This window comes from Thamnophis elegans, chromosome 10, assembly GCF_009769535.1.
Source record: "Thamnophis elegans isolate rThaEle1 chromosome 10, rThaEle1.pri, whole genome shotgun sequence".
Lineage (NCBI taxonomy): Eukaryota > Metazoa > Chordata > Lepidosauria > Squamata > Colubridae > Thamnophis > Thamnophis elegans.
This window is the reverse complement of record NC_045550.1, coordinates 29,347,876-29,370,977: the sequence shown is the minus strand read 5'-3', so window position 1 is coordinate 29,370,977 and position 23,102 is coordinate 29,347,876. Positions and strand designations below refer to the sequence as shown.

Genomic DNA, 23,102 nt, shown 5'->3' with positions numbered 1-23,102 from the left:
CTTTTTTTTTAATTTGGCTCTTCAAAATCTTGGTGCATCTTATACTCCAAAAAATGTGGTCTATGCTAGCCTAGCTTTCTAGCAAGTTCACTATTTCTTCTGTATTACAAAGCTTCCATACTATCAAATGCCTCTTGTTTGATAGTATATTATCCCAGTAGTTTAATTTTAAATTTTGAGGTATTCTAAAGATCTAATATAATAACTTGTGCTTTCTGATTTAATATAAAGAAACGAAGGGAAGACTTGAAAGGATATAGTTGCTAGAATATTGGGCAAGAAATCTCTAGTTGATAATTACTTACACACATACAAAACAAATCAGTTTCCTTTACTATAATTTAGATCTCTGTTGGTAGAGCAGAATCACTGACAAACATCCTCCTAAATGGTACTATTTTATTTAAAGTAAAATGTTACTAAAGACCTGAGGGTAAACAAACACCTTTTTCCTACAAATGGATAGCTTCATTCTTCTTAAGGAATTGTAGAGGATGTAGTTGATCCACAGTTCACAGGAATCTTAAATTATCTCTTCACAAAAATAAGGATGCATTGCACCCAGACTCCTTTATGCCTGAGAACTGAGAATAAAAACTAAAGACCTAGTGAGTGTTGGAGAGGAAGAAGGAAGAGAAAGAGAGATGATCTGAAAATAAAGAGAGGGGGAACTGGTAGATTTCTAAAGGGGGATATGTGCAATTCACTCAATTCCATCCATTCCATTCAGAGGAGATAAAGATCCTCTCTCAAAGAAAATTCATAAACATGTCCCAAACCAAATATTACTAGATGAAAAACAGTCCTTCACTGATTAAATATTTCAGCTGATAAAAAAACCCATAAATTGTTTTTAAGTAGATAAGATAAGCAAATATATATCTTATTTATTTAATATGGTACAGTGTACAATTCTAAAACGTTTCACCTTAAATCAATTTCCATCACCAGGTTTGGAAATAATAAAAAGCTACAGCTTTTTATTATTTCCAAACCTGGTGATGGAAATTGATATTGGATATATCAATTCCATCACCAGGTTTCCAAACCTGGTGATGGAAATTGGTACTTGGATATAAAGATACTGAAATCCCACTTTTCAGCAATATAAAAATTAGTAAAGAATCAGGAAACTGCATTTAGGAACTGAATATTTTCAGGCTCTCTAAATCACCTATTGAAGTTTAATGAATTTCATATTTTCAAGGACAGCTTTTCAAATCCCAGTTCAATGGCAAGAACACAATATTCAGCTGAATATAACCTTGCTATAAGTGGCAAACAAACAACCAGGGTTTGAGAGAAATAATGGTGCCTTGCTTTCCTACAATCTTATTTTTGCTTTTAAAAATCTTACTACACAGCTCTTTACAAGAAGGGAGATAAAGTAGAAGTAGAATTTAATTCTAAAAAATTAGAACTTAGAATGCAATTTGTTATGAATGCTATTTGTTATTCTGTCTGTACTGTAGAAGATGGTAGGCAAAGTCAGAGTTCACTTCATCAAAGATGATGCTGGCAAAAGATAGTTTACCTTGAGATTATTTAATGTGAACACCCAGGTAATTGCTCACATCAACCCAGGATCTGCACTGGGTATAGGCACATACTGCATGGTACAGGCAATTACCATATAGCACTTCCAAATGTGTGGTGATTTGCTTAATTGGTATCCAGGAATAATCAAGATGGAATTCACATAATTATGAATTGGCCTAATTTATACCTAATGAACCAAATATATTCATCTGAACATAGTTATGTTACTAAATTTTACACTGCAGTTTTCCAAGTAAGGTATGTATTGGGAGGAATTGCAGCTCAAAAACAATGCAGTCTTTGTGCATGACACAGATGGGACAACTTTGTGCAGAAAAAACCTGTATACAATACAAAGCAAATAGACAAATACAATATTTTCGACAAGTTAATTACGTGGTTTTAGGTTGCTAAATCTAAACCTTAGGTTGGTTAAACTCTTAGAAGCTGATAAAGAACAAAGAAGAACAAACTCTAAATCTTGGACAATGGCAATTTTAATCAACAAGAAAAAAAATCCCCACCTTCTACTTACCTGCTCATAGTTAAAGCTGTCTAGCATACCCAGCACAAGACCCTGAATTTCTCCAAGTTTTCCTCTTCCATATACTGGATCCTGTGTGAAAGTTATTAGAAGATGATCAACATTAATTAAAACAGATAAAATGAAAGATTGACTGTTAAAATATTTTTTCCTCTAACTACAATGAAACAAATATTATCTTATGTCTCTTATCCAATAAAACTGATAGAATGCAAGAGATAAACAGAGCTATAATTTCTAAAGCAAGTTCAGTCCCCCCCCTCCCCCACAAAACAGTTTAGAAATCTGCAGAAGATAAATTCAAAAGGGGAAGGTTTTGTGAAGAGAGATTAAATCTCCCTTCATGGATATACACATGGTTTTCTACTAGTAAAGGTTTTGTTAGAACACTATAACAAAAATAATGCTCCATCAGAATGTTTATGTAGATTCTCATCCAGGTCATGGTTGTCCCAAAGATGCTTTTTCAAGAGGCAACTGGACTTTCTGGTTTTTCTTTGAAGATGTTTCACTTCTCATTCAAGAAGCTTCTTCGTTTCTTGGGTAAGAGCTAATAGTTGAAGAAGCTTCTTGGTGGAGAAGAGAAACATGATCAAAGAAAAATCAGAAAGTCCAGTTGCTTCTTGAAAAAGCACCTTTGGGACTCCATCAGAATATTTAACATCCTGCATGAGGTCACTTTGAATTAGTTCTGCTGTAGAAGAATTGTATCAAAACTTACTTTGTGGGTTTTCTAGTCTCCAATGAACTTGCTTTACCAGAGAAGGGAAATGCAATAGTGCATTTCCTTTCAGAGGTATTTCCTTGCCAGATTTCCCAATGCCCTCAATAATGACAGAGCTTATAATATACTGCCTTCACTAGAAAAGCTAGGATACATTCAGAGATGTATCGGCTCATGTTGAAAATAACTCACGCTGAACTGTACAGCACAATCAAGCTTCATCACAGGAAATGTTTTATGACATTTTGTATTATGTCTGCAACATATACGGAATCTACCTTACAAATATTCTATGACCTAAAGTATCCTATATGCTTTCAAAATGCCTTGTCTTTTGCTGCATCTTCTCCTCTCAATGTACAACTTAGTGCTGCAGTATTAAGACAAAGATTGGCCTTATCGCTTGAACAGGTTCTAAAAAAGGGATACATATTTTTTTCTTAAAAATGCATTCTTTTTTAAATTCCTCAATATATTACAATGGCAATTAAGTTTTTTAAGGCTGGGGAGTGGGGTCATATCTGGTTTTAAATAGATACTTTCCATTCTATTTTTTTCAGCATGCATAATTTAAAAGCAGCAACTTAGAAAGTACATCGTGCTGCAACACTATATAAATTATGGAGAACAACTGGGAAATCTGAGCTCTTAATGCAGCATGTACCGATCATGACATACAGCAAACTATTTTTATCTGCCAACTACTTTTTGGAGATACTCTCCAAAAACAGAGTATCCTCCAAAAGGATATGTCAAAGAAAAACATAGACTTACTAGAGAATTAAATACAGAAATGTAAAGAAACAGCAATTTATGACATACTTTTGCATTTATAGATCATTTCATTTATTTAAAAAATAAATACATAGTGTTAAATTGTTTGGTCAAGGTTATTATAGTACACCATAGCAGGTAGCAGGCTAAGTCAAATTTTGCTGCTCTTGTAAAAACTAATTAAAATCAGACCATCCCACAAAGGGCCAATGACTAGAAAACCTCAAGACTGTAGGCCAGGGGTGTCAAACTCGATTTCATTGAGGGCTGCATCAGTGTTGTGTTTGACCTCAGGAAGCGGGGTGGTGGTGGCCATCTATATGTCACTCGTGTCAGGGGTGCCTGTGGTGGCCCAAGAGCTCTGCCAGAGCAAATGTGTTGTTTCCAGGGTGGCTCTGTTTGTCAGATCTAAGCTCCCCGTGGGCCAGATACAGCCCCTGGGTCTTGAGTTTGATACCCCTGCTATAGACTGTAAGACTTTTCCAAGTCATCAAAAAAGATCTTGGAAAAAGACAGTGGCAAACTACTTCCATATATTTAGTAAGAAAATATGAAGATATTCACGAAGTCACCATTAATCAAGCTTGATTGAAAGGGAAAGAGCTTTTGGGAAGAGTGGGAAATGAATCCCCAACAGAAAGCAAATCAGCTAAATGACTCTTTTAAATGGCATGACATTAATTCACATTTCTGATATTGTACGGATCATTTAAGCCTTGCTGGGAAATTAAAATAAGAATTATAAAAGGAAAATGGGCACAGCTACTTATTACAATGATGTTGAACATGAATATATGTAAGAGAGAGTGTGAAGGTAGGAGCCATCTCCAGTTCCAACTTTTCACAAGCACAGATAAGATTTTCCTTTTTAAAAAGTTCCTTAGCTACCAGGTAATGGAAGTAAGGCTTGACACATGCCTAATTATTATACGGCTGTCTTAAATGACCAGTTACTCAATTTTTTAATTGTCTTTTGGTTTTTAGACTGCAGAAAGTGTTATTCATTATATCCTACTCATCACCTGAATTAAACTGTAATCTACCTAACCTATAACTTGTTATGTTTTTATAGCAATTCTATTACAGTACTCCTTTCATACTGTCTCATATCCTCATAACTTATAAACAAATTATATATGTTACAGTTTTTAACTCCCTAATCTTAAATGTTTTTACATTGTAATGGTCAAAGATCAAGATACTGTATTGAATGAGAGAAGCATACTGAGTTGGGCTGAATTATAGCAAGAGAATGAATAACACTAGAATTGCAAAACAAATAAAGGAACAAAGGCAAAATAGATCAAGATGGGATTTCATATGAATCTATGAAAAAGGGAAAGATCAGATATTTCAGGAACAAAAGTTACTGTATGAAGTGGTGAAAACAAGGAGAATTTGCAAGTATAGGAGATGCATATTGAAACATGGCAGAAATCAGTTTTAGGTGTGCTTCCTTTTCTTATTCTTATCTAATGCTTTCAATTTCCTTGGATTATTATTTGTTATTCCTTTGGGATATTCTGTATAATACTGTTTGAAAGAGAATAGCATATTTACGTACATTAGATAAAGCAACAATGCAGTGTAAGATCATAGATCAGATGTCGATCATTTATAACATTCAACCGGCATTCAGATGATTCCTATTATTTTATTTATTAATTAAATAAATTATTAAATAAATAAATAAATTATTAAATAAATAAATAAATTATTAAATAAATAAATAAATTATTAAATAAATAAATAAATTATTAAATAAATAAATAAATTATTAAATAAATAAATAAATTATTAAATAAATAAATAAATTATTAAATAAATAAATTATTAAATAAATAGTGCTGCCCATCTCACTATTGAGCAACTCTAGTAACCATAGTTTCCACAATGCAATGAGAAAATTCCTCTCTTTTTAAAAGTGCATATTATAAAATCTCTTTCTTATCAAATATAAACATTTACAGTATGTTTCTGGGATTTTATTTGATGCAAAGAGATAATTAACATATATAATTCCCTTATTTACAGGACAGGCTCCAAGCATTTTTAGATAATATGGTGTACTGGTATATCATATGCATTTAATATATTAGATGTGCCAAAATAATTATTTTCATCAGCACCTGAAAGCAATAACAACAGTGATGCTTTAGCAAGGTGACCTATGCTATATTCTGAATATGATCATTAAACAAGTAAACAACAAAATGAACTGTAGGAAAAGACTTCTATTCTGTAAATGTAACTGGAAACAGTTAACTGAACTGTATTTCTATGACTTAAGCACCCTTAATTACCGTGCTTCCCCAAAAATAAGATAGGGTCTTATTTTCTTTTGACACCCCCCCCCCCAAATTTTGTTTGGGCCTTATTATTGGGGGGAGTTATTGGTTTGGGTTTGCCATGTGGCTGCTCTCTTGCGAGCGGGCGCCCGAAGAACCGGGCACAGCCTCAGGGGCAAACTGTCACAGCAGCGCAACAAAGCCGCCATGAGCAGCCACCCGGCAATGCCCCTTTCCAGCCAGGCAGTACCGACCCAGTAATATCCCAAAGGTGCTAAGCCGCATGGCGCTCTACCTGGCTGGAAATAGAGGTTGCGCGCGCACTTGTTCTGCCTCCAGCTCGCGTGCCTCCCTGCCTCACCATGCCCAACTCTCCCTGCAGGGCTGGGCCAGAGTGCTGCGGCTGCAGCAGCCCCATTGCTACTGCTACCCCCGCCACTGCCATGCTCCAAGCATAACCGCCTTCCAAACTCTGGAGATCCGCTGCCATGTCTTCCGGCAGTGGCTGCTCTGTACCAGAGTCTTTCAACATGCTTGGAGCATGGTGGCGGCGGCAGCAGCGGGGCAACAGCGGTGCCGGCGCCCTAGCCCAGCCCAGCAGGGAGAGTTGAGCATGGTGAGGTAGTGAGGCACTTGAGCTGGAGGCAGAACAAGTGCTCGCACAAATTCTCTTCCCACACAGCTTAGCGCCTTTGGGATATTACTGCTCGGCTGGAAAGGGGTGTTGCCAGGCGGCTGCTCGTGAGAGCAGCTGTCCAGCAACCCCCCGCTCCAGCTGGGCACAGCACCACCCACCAACCTAGCGGTATCCCAAAGGCGTCAAGCAATGTGAGCACCTTTGCCCCCCCCCTCCCTCGGCTCCTGCAGCTTTGCGCCTTCGGGATATCACTAGGTTGGTGAGTGGCACTCTGCCTGCCTGGAGGGGAGGGTGTCCAGTGGGCTTATTATTGTGGGAGGGCGTATATTTTTGCCCACAGGAAAAATATGGCATGGTCTTATTATCAGGACATGTCGTAATTTCAGGGAAACACGGTAGTAAGCTTATTTTTGTATGCAAGTGGTTATACGCACAAGGAAAAAAGAGCTATGTGACAATTTAAAATAAAACTATAACCAAAAATCAACTGAATTAAAAGATAGAATAACAGATATGTCTTGTCTTTTGGAAAGATACATTTCATTGCAGAAAACCAACAGTAAAGAGTGATTATGATGCTGCGATTAGACTCACAGAGTTTCATTTCTTCACAGTATCAAATGAATAGCAACTTAACAAATATATTATCTACCCAGTTGTCATGAGACTTACTATAATAAATCACACGCTGGGAAACTGAAACATCCCACAAAGCAATTATATGGAAATATAAACTGGAAAGCCAGTAGGCTTTTGTTGGAATAGATTTATTTAATCACAAATCTGGCAATAAAACTGCTTTTTAAAATTTCAATTCCAGCAGGAACACTGATTTAGTAAGAAGTACAAAGTTTTCCAATAAAAACAAAATACTTTTGACAAAAGTGAATGTTCGCAGTGTCTTGAAATGAAAATGTTATTGGATAAAAACTGAAAAATAAAATTCTTGTACTACATCTAAAAGGCAAACAGAGCTTACTGAAATATGTTCTGCTTATTCTGTGTTTCAGTTCAGCATAGAAAAGAAAAATAAGGAAAATACACCTCAGGTTTTCTTTAACTCGCAGGTGGGGTGGTCATTGGCAAAGTGTTAAGAAAGCAATTAACATAGTTTTGAATAGATACTTTGAGTTTCCAAAGAAGAGATTAAGCAGTGTCTTTGATCTTTCCATGTCCCAACACAGATGCTATTCAAGATAATCTTATTGTTTTATAGATAAAGGAATCTGTTTTATGCTAGGGCAGACTTATGTATCTACTTACCGTATATACTCGAGTATAAGCCGACCCGAATATAAGCCGAGGCACCTAATTTTACCCCCAAAAGCTGGAAAAGTTATTGACTCGAGTATAAGCCTAGGGTGGGAAATGCAGCAGCTACGGTAAATTTCAAAAATAAAAAATCAGTGTTATTTGAAACTCAAAGTTATGTTTATTCAAGGGACCCGCTTAATTAAAGTGTTCTATAATATCAGTATGACTTATAATACTGCAAGTCTGCAATATTAAAATACTTGTATAGGGGATCCCCGGGATCCCCCGAAGAGATCAAATCACAACCAGTATGCCACCTTCTTGGTATATTGTTTTTATTTTCACTGAGTTTTTTAAAATGAGCATTATTTCATCCTTTTTTTCTTTATGTTTGATTGGTATCTGCAATTTGTGTTAATTCTGTTCATACATATAATATAAATGAAAAACCCAGCTCTCTTAAAAAATATTTTAAGTTCTTTCTGGTGCTCCCTTTTAGAATTGGCCAACTAATATTTCTGTTCACCCAACTAATGTCAGGCAGAGTTAACTGAAAAAGTAATTTTTCATGAAAGGACATTTTCCTAGGATTTTAATTGTTCTTACTGTCAGATTTCTCGTTATTTCCAGCTTGAGTCTCCTTCTGACAAGTTTCCATTGCTTCTTGTCCTGTCCTCAGGTGCTATTGCTGCCGCCGCCTCCTCCTCCTCCAACAGCACCAGCACATTTGCTGCCCAGCGGAGGCCAGTTCCAGCCGCCTGCAAAGGACTTCCCACGTTTGCTTTGGTAGAAATCTCTGCGCGGCAGTTAGAAACTTCTGCGCGGGGATTTCTTTCCATGTGCGCGGCCGCGCACGCGCGCACCTTAGAGGGAACAGTGGCGGTGGCTGGCGATGGCAGGCTGGAATCCCCTCTCCAAGGGATCCCCGTGCAGAAAATGCGGGGAGCAGCAGCGAAGCCCCGGGGCTTCGCTGCTCCATCCGCTGGACTGTGGGGCTTGGAAGGGGGTGGGAAGAGCGGCAGGGCTAGCGGTGGCTGGCGATGGCAGGCTGGTTCGCCTCCTCCTCCTCCAACAGGCAACAGCACTGCCGGATCCAGTTGTAGACTCGAGTATAAGCCGAGGCGGCTTTTTTCAGCCCAAAAAGTGGGCTGAAAAACTCGGCTTATACTCGAGTATATACGGTATTCCAGTGTTATCATATTTTAATGAGCTTTGGCTTTTCAAATCTTCACAGAGGTCTTTCATTTCATCAGATTTACTTTCTTTTTAAATTGATATATCAGGAACAGGAAGCATGTGCTCTATTTGTTATTTTGAAAACTCGCATGCCAAAACATATAAATTAAAAACTATGCTGAATTTCAGTCCCAATTAAGCTTTAAAATTTTAGTTACATTAAAATTCTCATTTGGACCAATTCTGAAATTAATTCCTACAAAGCCTACATAATCTCCTCAAAATTCCAATCTGCTACAAATACGTCTGATTAAGTTTTTGTTTTCCTACTGTACAAATAACCATTTATCTAATCTCTTCTACCACTTTACTCACCAAATCAGATGCAAAACCGTATACGGAATACCAGATTTGGAAGGGATCTAGTTCAAATAGCCCAAGCAGGAGAGCCAATACCAGAGATGACAAACCTTTTCAGCACCGAGTGCCCAAACCGAAACGTCTGAGCATGCATATTCATGTGCCCGCAATGGAGCACCGACGGAGCAACCCAAAGACCAGCTGGCCTGCGTGCTCATGCCAGTTTAGGGGGCTGTTTTCAGGCCATTTTGGGGGCATTTTCAGGCCATTTTTGCTGAAAATGCCCCCCAAATGGTCTGAAAACAGCCCTGAAAATGTCCCCCAAAATTGCCTGAAAATGGCCCGCAAAATGGGCTGTAAATGGCCCAAAAATGGCCTAAAACCAGCTCAGGAATGGGCTTTCTTTTTGGCTGGTTTTCAGGTGGTTTTCCAGTGCTCCAGTGCCCACAAAGAGCAGCTGATGATGGTGTGGGTATCACAGAAAGGGCTCTGCGTGCCACCTATAGCACACGTGCCATAGATTTGCCATCAAGGGCCTATACCATTCTAGGCAATTAAGTCAACAGTCAATGACTTCATAGCCAACCATCAACACCCCAATCAACTACTAAAAAGCCACACACAATCGGGAACCATATAAACATCACACACAGAATAGCCCAAAGCGCACACTCTGTTAAAGAAATTCCCTGAGCATGGGCTCCAGCACGAGCCTGAAAGCTTGGAAGACTAAACATCAGGTCCCAGTGACTGATCCAGATTGGATCCTGCAACATTATCCTGGGACATGTATATTTTTAATCCCTTCTTAAAATCCTCCAGTGATGGAGCACCCACAGCTTCTGAAGCAGTTCCACTGATGAATTGTTCTCATTGTCAGGAAATTTCTCCTTAGTTCTAGTTTGGATCTCTCCTTGATAAATTTCCATTTGTTACTTCTTGTCCTCTCCTTGGATGCTTTGAAGAATAGGTTGATCCCTCTCTTCTGTGACAGCTCTTCAAATATTGGAAGACAGTTATCATGTCACCTTCATTCTTCTTTACATTACACTAGACCAGGGGTGTCAAACTCATGTTGTCACAGCAGTGTCCCATGACATATTAGGACTTTTCCCCCCTTCACTAAACCGGGTGTGGGTGTGGCCTTTGTGTGATGCATCCGGCCTGTGGGCCGGGAGTTTGACACCCCTGCACTAGACATACTCAATTCCTGCAAAGGTTCTGCATATGTTTTAGCCCCCAATCATCTTTGCTGCTCTTCTCTGCATTCTTTATAGAGTCTCAACATTGTTTTTGTATTGTGGTCATCAAAGCTAAATTCAATATTCCAAGTAAAGTCTTACCAAGCAGTAGAAAGCAGTACTAACACTTCATGTGACCTTGATACTACTTCTGTTGATGTAGCACACTGCTGGCTCATATTTAAGTGGCTGTCCACTAGGACTCCTAGATCCCTCTTACAGTTACTGCGGTGGAGCTACATACTATTCATTTTATAATTGTGCATTTGGTTTTTCTTGCCTAAGTATAAAACGTCACTTTTCTCACCATTGGATTGCATTTTGTTCAAAAGGTATGCAGTACTGTTCTGACATATATATGTTATTTCCAATATCGGTATGAATTTGAAGCATTACCTTATTTCAAATCAAGCAAAAGAAAATACAACATAACATGTAGCTTTACAATGCACATTAATAGTTTTTAAGGTAACAATATTATTTGCAACAACTCACCTGTAGGATTCTCTGCAAAATTAATGGCAGAGCAATGAATGTTGTCATATTGTTCAATACTTGCATTGTCAAGTTCTTCAAATCTAAAGAACAAATATGGCAATAAAACGTATAGCAATGAATTTGATTTAAGTCTGTAATTTTTGTCTCAATGGTGAATACAATTAAGAGGAATGATGTATGTGGCTACTGAATTTTTCCTTTTGCGAATAATTGAACTGGAATCTCTTCATTGTCTTAACTCAGGGGTAAGCAGCCTTCTTGGCAGCAAATAGCAAATGTTTTACAGGATCATGCACCACAAAAATAATGTTAAATATTTTAAATGTAAAAGTTTTCAGTGATCTCACTACTGAGATTTGTGGAACTTCACATGATAATGCTGAAAGCTGAAATCTTACATAATTTCATTTGAGAACACTGACATTTTGCAAGATATGGTGATACTATGAGATGTTGGGTACTTTTAAAAATGTTTAAAATTAAATTTGCATTTAATTTTAGCATTTTTAAGATGTCCTCCTATATGCATTTCAAATCGGCAATATTTTCAAAAGGATTTCTCCAAATTAAAATTACCTTTGGAAAGGTAGACTAACTTAAATATCACTTAGGTAAAATGAATAATGTAGGGATTTTATAAATAAATAAACTCAATAGCTACATTTAAATGCAAAAGAAGATAACTCCAGAAACTTTACTGATGAAAAATGTTGCCAAAACCATGCTTCAAATATCTAGTCATACCAGACTCAAATTCATAATTTTATCCCAGAAAGGAAAAAGTAAAGAAATGTTATTTAGAAATATATTGCTAATATTACATACAAGTGAATTGCTCAGTAGCAAAATTAATTCACAGCTTTCTTGTTATTTGTCATTTTGTCTTGGATATCTCTTCTTGGACAAAAAAGGAGACAAACATGCTTACATTCAGAGTAACGGGGTAGTAGTGCAGATCTTTGGGGTGCCAACATTGCCTCTAGGAGCGGAAACCACAGTGCCTAAAAACAAAAGGAATCTCAGAGTTGCACAAAAAATAACCTCCATCAGTCTCACACAGAGTATCTTGCTTCTGTCCCTGGATGTGCCCAATGCCTGTACCTGCTGGAAAGCAGCACCAACACCACTATAAACTGAAAAGGACATAAGTGCCTAGCTGCCCCTTGGGAAACAGACTTTCTCCCTCATCTAAGTGATAAATGCAACATATCTCCAAATGTACTGCTCCTGTATTGGGAGAGCTATTTTAGAGCCTGCTGCTGCCATAATTTCCCAGCCTCCCAACTTGCATTGCATAATGCATCCAGGATATTTTGGTTGCAGACAATCTCAACACAATTTCTCTATCCCAGTCAACTTCACTGCTAACATTTCCCAGCACACCTTTGGGAATCAGGTCTAGTAAGACTAAGGCATGCTGATGTTAAGGGGCATTGGGGAGCATTCTGCTATAGCAGGGGTGTCAAATTTGTGACGCCATGGCATCATCACATGACAAATCACAACTTTTTCCCCGGGTGTGGGCGTAGTCAGCGCGTGACACATCCAGGCAATCAGCCGTGAATTTGACAGCCCTGTGCTATAGAATACATACCTAGTGTAGTATGGCAGAACCCAATAATTTTTCAATATTTCTTATTAAAATACAAATTAGCTTTCTCTGGGCTTTTTATAGGATAATGGAAGGAAAGTATTTCTAGTAAAGGAGAAAAATATGTTATGTGGCTGTTATTTAAAAGACAGACAGATCTCACACCGCTTTCTTTTCTACAGTAATTGAGTGGGATTACCTTAATTCAAACTCTTTGTTTCCTACCTTGTGAATCCAGAATGTTGATTACCAACAATAATACATCAGAAAGGCTTAGGGTTGCACTTATCTCAACAGGAAATATTATTATTGACTTTATAAAAAGGGTGATAGGAAAATAGATAAAATATATGAGTCTACAAATCTACCTTAATGTTACCAAAAAGTGGCTTTATGGGAAACAAATGCATCCCCTTTTAAAAGCCAGAGTATAAGGGAATACTTACTTCTCGCTCCTGCTGATTAAATTTGTGTGAATTCCTCTGGCAAAGTGCAATGGTTTTTCCTAAGGTATCTTCAATATCTTTTAGTAAAGGAAGTTGTGCTGAAACTTGGATTAGAGAGAAGCAGTAGTTAGATATTATTTTGTATTTAAGGCAATTAAAAATACATACAGAGGAGCATTAGTCACATCATCGAGAAATGTGTGTTACATGTAATAGCTCTTTGGAAATGAGAAATAAAAAATAATAAATGTCTACAAAGCCTGGTATTGATTCTGACTGAATATTTAATATAACATTTATTAACATTTAATATAACATTTAATTTTGTTCAAGATGCATAAATAAATCTGTTCCTGAAACTTACTTTTATCTCCAGAAGTCAATGTTGAAAGCTTGCTTTGTAACCACTAAGAAAATATATATATATTTTGTGTTATTTGAATTCACATCGCATTTTAAAAGCTATCCATAAGTACCCATTCTATTCTTCTCTCATTCACTAAGACTTCCACATTTTCCTCAACTGTTGTAAGAATTGGTCATATTTCTGTACAGTGAGCCACACTAGGGAGAGCAGTTATTAAGAGAGGTCATCACATGGGATATTTTATTTTATTTTCAACTGTAATGGGTAGGCTCCATTATGGTGGCTGACTGAGGACTACCTATGCTCTCAGTAAGAACTGTAATGACAAAGTGGCACTTCATATATTTACACAATTAATAAATCTAACAGGTTTTACAAACATCTGTTTTCAATTTTAAAATTATGATCAGATGTGAATAAGAATAAGAATCATAAAGGTTGTTCTAAAGATAAAAATCAACTTGGCAACTTAATTCAAATTTGGTAGATATATACAATAAATCCAATGAATTCTAGATTTTTAATGCATTGGCCACCCCCAATGTTAATTTTTGATTCAGCTTAATTTTTTTCTAAATAAAAAGAAAAAAAAATCCCCCTTGCCATTTCACAGTTTCCACTATGTTATACCTTAAGCATAACTAAGAAGGCACCAGGAATGTCATCTTTCTTTTCAAGCAAGTAAGAAGAAGCCTCATGGAGCTGATATTTTTGGGTGACCTGCATAAAATGCCAAACATGAATTTTAGCGATTTGTATGCAGAAAACATTCACTATTTGGATAGCCTGGATCACCTCTGGGGGGGGATACAACCGTATCTCTCTCATTTTGCTAGACATAAAATTTCCCACACAATTAACCTTCTATATTTTTCATTACAGTAGAAGAAAGAGAAGCAAATTAAAGAGAAGGAACTTCAGATGCAAGGTAACAATTTACAAAAGCTTAGCTACCGGGCATCATCCTGAACCCTTTTCAATTGCTTTTTTTTATTTTTCATGAATGAAGGCGAATATACATGTCCCATGATTATGTTGCAGGATCCAATCTGAGTCAGTTACCGAGGTTTTGTCTTCCAAGCTTTCACACTCGTACTGAAGCCCATCAAGCCAGAGAGAAGTTCCCTGAGGATGGGCTCCAGCATGAGTCTGAAAACTTGGAAGACAAAACCTCTGGACCCGGTGACTGAACCAGATTATTTTTAGAAATAATAAAAATATGAATATATAAAAGGAAGTTATACAGAACTCTGTAATATGTACCAACAATCTCTGGTGTCTTCCCCCTTATAATTTCAGATGCTTATCTTCATGATTCAGTAGTTGTTGTTTCCTGAATTGTAAGTTCAACATTTTATTGCCATAGAAATATAACAAAATTTTGAAGCAAAAAAGGGATCATATCTTGAATGGACAAAGCTCTTGCTAAAATTATACCAAGCTAAATGATGGTAATCTAACAAGTGCCTGTATAGAATTTTTGATAACTTAGATTGTCAGATCATGTTCAAGTTACATTGGCTTGGAAATTTCCTACTTAAAAAAATATTTAGCTGTAAACTAGTTCAAATTATCATAGTGAGGGAGTAGGCCTCATCTCAAAGGTAGCACAGTTTACTTTTGCCTAGTACTAGACATACACATATTAAAGATGAATATCTGAATTTTGCAAGTATATATATGTATGTACACTGATACAAACAAGTTTAGTTTTCAGAAAGGCTAGTACATACGATTACTATAGGAGCTTGATAATGTTGAGTTCCAACTTCCATACACAAAAGCTTAGATAAGCCCATGCTTCTCACATACAGTAGACAACAGAATAGGTTTGAGAGAACCGTACCATGTGGTGGAGATGGAGCCTACAATACTGCATTAATTGCTTAAAGAAAGATAATTGTGTAACAGTGTAAAATAATATAATTGATTTTAATAGTAGATCTTACAAAACTGAATCTAGTTTCAACCTATTCACACACATTACCTGAATTGTCTCTTCTAGCCTATAGAAGTCCAGGAACTTCAAAGTCTCTAAGACCTGGTCAGCATCATACCGACACAGCAAATCAATAAACTGTTCGGTAATAGAGGGCGAAAGCTGAAGCAAATCTTGATTGATACCTTCCCTGAAATAACAAATATTTCTTAATATTAGTTACTAACATATCCTAAACACTTCAGATACAGACATTACATATTGTGATAAAATACATAAAACCATATTGAAAGATATTCATATGCAGAAAAAATATTTATTAGAATTCATAGAATATAGAGCAGTGTTTCTCAACCTTGGCGACTTTAAGTCCTGTGGACTTCAACTCCCAGAATCCCCCAGCCAGCTGGCTGGGGGATTCTGGGAGTTGAAGTCCACAGGACTTAAAGTCGCCAAGGTTGAGAAACACTGATATAGAGTATCCATAATTTTTCATGAGAATACTATGGAAAATATATATAAAATTTCTTTCTCATTCCTATGGGTGGTATGTGTCTTCCTCAGTCTTTGTCAACTACCATAGGTTCTGTGCAGTATTTCAGTTTTTCCTAGCTCTGCACACTTCTGGGCAGAGAGCCTTGATGTTGTTCCTGCGATCTGTTGGAGCTACTTTTCTAGTTTAGGAATCACACCTTTGAGAGCTGCTACCACTACTGGGCACACTTTGGCCTTTAATTTTCACATCCACTCTAGTTCTACCTTTAGGTCCTGGCACTTCTACAGTGTCCTTCCTGATACTGCTGATACCACTACCTCAGTCACTACTCCTGGTCTTTACTAGGTCCCTGCTCCTATAGATGTGGTGCTTAGTGCCCATTCTTGTGCTGTTAGGATCAGTGCTTCAATGCTGTCTTTTAGTCCATCCCTTTCCAACCATTGGAAGAATTTCCCAGTTATATGTCAAGAGTACATCCCATGCAGAATCTTTTCTTGCTAGGGTACTTACTCTGCTTGATCTTCATCCCACATCTGATGTTGTCCCAGGCATTCTTTCAACATTCATATTGGGTCCTATCTTAGTGATGTACTCCTGAATGCTCTGAGGACAACGGCTTTGACACTGATCAGACCCTGCCTGCTCTCTCTGTGGATGGTGTATAGCCTCTGGTGATAAATGTTGGACTCAGAAGCCTCCATACATTGTGAGGAACTTCCAGATCTTCACATTGGTATCTTCACATTGACCAGCTCACTATACTGGCAGGTATCTGATGACTGGCAGGGCATACTAGTTGATAGCATGGATCTATAACCTTACCTTCTCCAATATATCCCTGCTCATTTGCCTGTCTCAGAAAGTGAGTGAAATTAGCACAATGGATAGCAGCAACATCCATCCAAAAAACAACAGATAGATGGCTAAATAAGGGCTTAGCCACTCTTTAAAAATGCACAAAAACATAGGTGCAGAAGAAGAAAGGAAAGGACTTGCTTTATGGAATTGAATTTGGAGTGCTGAAAGTCTGTAGGATTGAGAAAATAGTATGACTGGCTTGTACTGATTTCTCTAAAACTGTGAGAAACCAAAGAATTTGGATTGCTAAATGATATACAAAAAAAGAAAAGAAAAAAGGCAGTCAGATAATAAGAAATTGAAACAAATTGTGACTTAATGGTAATTTCATTCAGGCAAACATAATAGCTGTATTTTAACAAAGTGAGGAAGTAATATAGATTAATTTTTAAGTTACTATAGACTTCACTAATTTGACATCTTCCAGATACGTTATAATTACAATACCTAAAATTCCTAGCAAGAGACATACTCTTTGCTATTGTTTGAGAAAAACATAATAAGGAAGATATTAAGAACAGAAGATATTCCCAAGCAAAAATCTGCCTTCACTTCAGTGTATACATTATTTTATTAAAACAGATTTCATTCTAACAGCCTGTAGTCTTTGTAGCAGAGAATCTAACAACAGTGGGGAAAAAAGCCTCCTGTGATGTAGCTATATTGAAAGGAATGGAATTACAAGGAGATTAGTTTGCAAGATTTAATTTAACTGAAAATCTGTTTTAAACTAGATGTAAATTGGAATGGGCAAGGGAGCAATGCAGATCTATAGGATTGCTTTGGTGCTGTATATAAAGAAAGCCAAGAACATTTTTGTCCATGACCAAATGAGTGGTTATATCATCTCTTGCAGGTATCTCTCACAGTATTTAGGATCCCCGTAACAAAGAGTATACAAAACTGAGAGCCAACAGCACCCCTGACATGAAATGATTACAAATGGCTTTGTAAGATGCTTTCTGTTACTTATCAAAAATTTATAGTGCCTCGTATGGTAAAATCAAGTTCTTCTGCAAAGTGAGATGAAACTAACTCTGCAATAGTTGTGATATCTTATACAACAGCCATTTATAGTAACCTACGTATGAAGAATGTGATATGTGACTGATTTTTTTCCCCTAGTGGTATGTATGATATGATATTTATACTTGCTTTATCAAAAATGAAATTGCTTCCATACTCCATTGTAGCAGTATGGAAGTATTTATTACTATTGAGATTTCCAAGAAAAATCAATTGATTTCACTACTAAAGTGGGTCCAAGAATCAGAGAAACTGGAGGACGGATGTCTTTAAAGACTCCTTGTAGATGGAATATTAATTAATGACAATCATAATCAGATACCACAAAAGTCTAATGTATTTGATAAAATACAATTCCAAGCCACAAATTTGCTTCTTCACAATAGGATTTTTTAAAAAAAAGCAATTATATAAGTTAGAGCCAAACACCAATATAAATAATGAGATTTCGGGAGTTAAAATACCTTGGATCAAGGAGACTCTTCAAAAATTGGAAAAGCAAATGTTCATCCTGACAAGAAAAGGTAGGAAAGCAAAGTGAACACAGTGTTTCAGATTCAACTATTCTTAACATTTTAACAGATTTAGTGATTCAGTCTGCTTATGAGTTCCCTATAAATTTGGTATACAGGTAATCCTCAACTTACGACAGTGACCTTTCAAAGTTGCAATGGCACTGAAAAAAAATGACTTTAGACCATTTTTCACACTTACGACTTTTGAAACATCCCCATGGTCACATGATCAAAATTCAGACACTTGGCAACTGACCCATATTTATGATGGTTGCAGTGTCCTCGGGTCATGTGATCACCTTTTGTGACCCTCTGACAAGCAAAGTCAAGGAGAAGTCAGATTCATTTAACAACCGTGTTACTAACAAATGCAGAGATTCACTTAACAAGAAAGGTCATAAGAAAGAAAGAAATTTAACAAGAAAGGGCAAAACTCACTCTAAAAATGTTTCACTTAGTAACAGAAATTTTGGGCTCAATTGTAGTCATAAGTCAAGGACTACCTGTACTTGATCTATTATGAAAATGAATGACATTCAGCAGTTATAGAACAGAATATTCCAAAGCATTAAATCCATTTAATATTCACTGGCTAAAGATAATAACATGTCTAGATTCAAAAACAGCTGCTTCTACAAGCACATTACATTATTCAACATCCTCAAGCTATTTTAATTTGGTACAAACAGCAGGTATTCAAATATATGGCAGCATAACTCAGGCTTCCTATTACAGCCACTGTCTGTCACAGAACACCTGAATACTGCTGGGAATTCTGGAATATATGCAAGAATATCTTCTCAACTGATGTTCAACCTCGCACTCTGTGTGTCCTCTACAATGTGTTTAATCTTCCCTAAAGATTACATTATGTATCAGAAGAAACCAGACCCATTTTAATGCATCTTGTTTGCTACTGCCAATGTTCTCACTGGAGGAATACCAATAAGCTTCAATCTATCAGTCTATTTTTAAAAAAAAAAACATTCTTTTTAATAACTCAGTGGCGGACTTCTTTTAAATATCTTCTTACCAAATTCCAAATACAAAAACTTGTTGAGAACCATCAGAGCTAGATATAATTCAGAAAAGTGTTGGCCTGTACGGAAGCAGATAGGCTCACTCTTCAACTTAAAAATAAAGGGGAATCAGAATATTTTGAAGTCTGGAACAGATTTTATGATTGGTATAAGACAAGGTGACAAGACTGGAACAAACTGTATATATTGTGAATGGACAGAAGGATAGACAATGTATTAAGTAGGCTAATTGTTAATGGTTGAGACTAGCTGTATATAATGTGAATGTATGGTCACTTCGACTTCGCGGTACTGCATTGCTTTAAATGTAAAAATAATAAAAATATATTAAAAGAAAACTTGTTGAGAATGATATTTTTAAGAAAGCAGCATGATCTTAGATACTGACAATTTTGCAAAAAAATAAAAAAAAAATGATTTCTTATCCTTTGTGACAACTCTTCTCAGAAATTATAGCAATAGCACTTAGATGTATATACCGCTTCACAGTGCTTTACAGCCCTCTCTAAGCAGTGCCCCCAACAATCTGGGTCCTCATTTTTACCAAACTGGACCTCGGAAGCATGGAAGGCTGAGTCAACCTTGAGCCTGGTGAGATTCAAATTGCCAAATTGCAGGCAGCCGGCAGTCAGCAGTACTGCATTCTAACCACTGTGCCACTGTGACTAAATTATGTTTATTAACCCAATGTAGTGCCCAGTTGACTGAGCAACCTGTATTATTTTAACTTATCCTTGAATTCTATTTTGACTATGTTGTTTACATGTTCTCCCTTGCAATGATCGCTATTTTTGTATCACAGATCTTTGGGTTTAGTCTGTGGCATGTTTCTTGACTGCTTGTTCCTTTATTGTCTCAAAGGTGCTTTTTTTCCCAAGAGGCCGCTGGACTTTCTTGTTTTTTCTTTGTTTCACTTCTCATCCAAGAAGCTTCTTCAGCTATGATAAGATAGTGGGGAATGGAAAGATTTATATTCCTTGCAAAGTAAATAAACCCTTCCATTCCCCATTATCCTGTCAGAGCTGAAGAAGCTTCTTGGATGAGAAGCGAAATGTCTTCAAAAGAAAAAAACAAGAAACTCCAGTTGCCTCCTGAGAAAGCACCTTTGGGACAACTATGACCTGGATGACTGAGAATCTCTACAGCAGGGGTGTCAAACCCGTGTCATCATGGTGGCATCATGTGACGTATCGGAACTTTCCCCTTTGCTAAACTGGGCATGGAAGTGGCCAGCATCTGAGGCATCTGGTCCGGGGCCATGAGTTTGACAGAGTTAACAGTAATTCATCCTAGATCAAATATCCACATTTGTTTCTTAATGCCATTTCTTATCAACTATTGTCTAAGTAAAAATAATAAATTCCATCTCCACAATTGATCTATCTTCCCAACAAAAGTCCAGATAAGTGGTTTCCAGTTAAATCCATTCTCCAATCTCCCTCAGTCCCGTTAGGAAAAACCAGTTTGTCACTTCTCTATTCAGTCAGGCTTCTCGTATTGTAAAAGAATGCAGGCTTGAACTTCAAAGAGGCATAAGCGATCAGCTGAGTTAGTTCTCTATCTGTACAGTCCATATATCTTTGTTCTGAAATTTTCCTATACTACACAATATTTCAATGTACTTTCTATTTTTCTTTGATATTCTTCACTTTGGTTACTATGTTACTATTAGTGTCCTTTAGCATACCAATACAAGGTTGAAACCTCCTTTTGTATTCACAAATCTTTTGAAAAACTTTGTTTTTCCATGTCTGTTTCCATCTTCAATGCCTTTACAGATATTGTTGTAATACTGTTTTTGTACCTTCTAACAGGTCTCTGAAATTCGGTCTTAAGTTTTTCCTTGAGATATATTTATTTCTTAGTTTTGGCATCTCTTTTTAACTATATCTATGGTTTGTTCTGGCAATCACTTTGCTTTTTTAATTTAAATCGTTGACAGTCTCTTTTCACACTAATCTTTACAACTTCTTTAAGTTCATTCCACAGTTTTTATTGTTCTCAACCAATGTAGTTTAGGATTTCAAAACAACTCCAGATGTACTCTTTAAAATACATGCTCAACATCATATTGTGGACTGGCTTTCTTCTTTTTAAAAAAAATATTTTTATTGTAAAGTTTTCTTCCTTTTACATCACAATTTCATCTTTGCAACAACGCTATGCCTGTTTATATCCACAGCTTTTGTTTTGTTATATATACCGTTATATATACATTATATAGTTATCATTCTAGATATATTTTTACATTTTTGTAACATCTTATTATTATATATTATATATAATAAATATTCTTCATATTTCATTATATTTATTTCTAATTTTGAATTTATTAATCGTCTTTCATTATTAGTTTTCTAATCTTTGCATCTACTATCAAGCCAATTATACCATACATCCCAAATTAAATAGTATTCTGTTTCTCCTTTGTCTTTGATTTCCATTGTCAACCTATCCATCTCAGTGCAGTCTAATATTTTCTTTATTACCATTTCCTGAGAGGGACTGGCTTTCTTGTTCTGTAGCTTATCTCTGAATTTACATACACTAAATAGTCTATGATCTGTTCTGCAGTCAGCACCTGGCTATGTGTGATGCTTTGACAGAGCTTTTCCATCTCCATTTAAGCAATAATATGCTTAATTTAATTTTTATATATCCTAGCTATTAATGTCCATATATATGGGCATTTGCTTTGATTATTTGAGGGCTGTATTAGCTATGGAGAAATTGTTGGAATTGTAGAAATTAGTAAGTTGTTCTCCTGCTTCATTTTTCTAAATCATACAATCCATCTACAATTCCCTCCCAATATTTCCAACTTTGGTATTCCAGTCTCCAGTCATAAGAAACCCATCTTGCTTGCATATTCTGTCAATTTCAAACTGAAGAGAAGTACTAAGAACAAGACATTCCATTTATTTAACTGGCACTACAGTTATGATTTACCAAGGTAAGTTTCATGCGATGTCACTACACTGAGCTATATAATTCAAAGTATAGGAAATTTGCATGTATTTCTTTAGAAAGTGGTATTGTATGTTACCGGTGGAATTTATCTTGGTTTATAGTTTGACCAGGAATTAATTTTGATTGTTGAAAATCAGTAGCATTTTAGAAGCACAGAAAAGGGTGAGTGAGGAAAACAAACAAGAGATTTTAATTCCCTTGCAAGGGAACATGTTTGCAAACAAATTATTGCAAATTCTTTAAAAGAGCTGTAGGAAGATTTTGATAGGCAATCTGCTTGATTTTAACAGAAATATATGAATCTGGATTTGTTGAAACTGGCACTGTAAATCAAGATTTAAAAACCTGACCTTTGGTAAGTGATGCATATTTCATAGAACAGAAATATGTATAGAAATAGATAAATCTAAGAATTGTTAACGAATTAATCAACTATATTGTCATGGCTAAACGTTTCTGCCTACACAACAAATATAAGAGGAAATCAGGATAGTTATAAAAAGAAATCTAGATAACAGTATTACTCTTAATAACTATGCATCCAATAGCTTTTGTATATAGACATGGATGTGTATCTTATAATAGTAGCATGGACGAGTTCTTATAATGTGGAAAAGTTTTTTAATACACTACTGTATTCTATTTATTGTTTCAAAAAAATCTACTGCTTTAAAAATAGACAATATATTTTTTGCACTGTGAAATGTCATACAAAGAAAAGGAACCATAAGACTAGATGAGATTTGGCATATAACAATATGTTTCCTAGGTTGTTCACAACTTTTCTTTAAAATGGAAAATGTACCTTTAATATTATTT

General features: G+C 36.2%; 1 protein-coding gene across 1 annotated transcript in view; it reads right to left on the bottom strand.

The window, feature by feature from the left end:
- VPS8 (VPS8 subunit of CORVET complex) overlaps positions 1-23,102 on the bottom strand; it is a 98,202-nt gene that overhangs the window by 18,852 nt on the left and 56,248 nt on the right. The window contains 8 exon segments of the mRNA XM_032225506.1: positions 2,075-2,155; positions 11,033-11,115; positions 11,964-12,036; positions 13,073-13,176; positions 13,437-13,479; positions 14,070-14,159; positions 15,427-15,568; positions 18,223-18,269. Coding sequence (XP_032081397.1) covers positions 2,075-2,155; positions 11,033-11,115; positions 11,964-12,036; positions 13,073-13,176; positions 13,437-13,479; positions 14,070-14,159; positions 15,427-15,568; positions 18,223-18,269 — 663 coding nt within the window.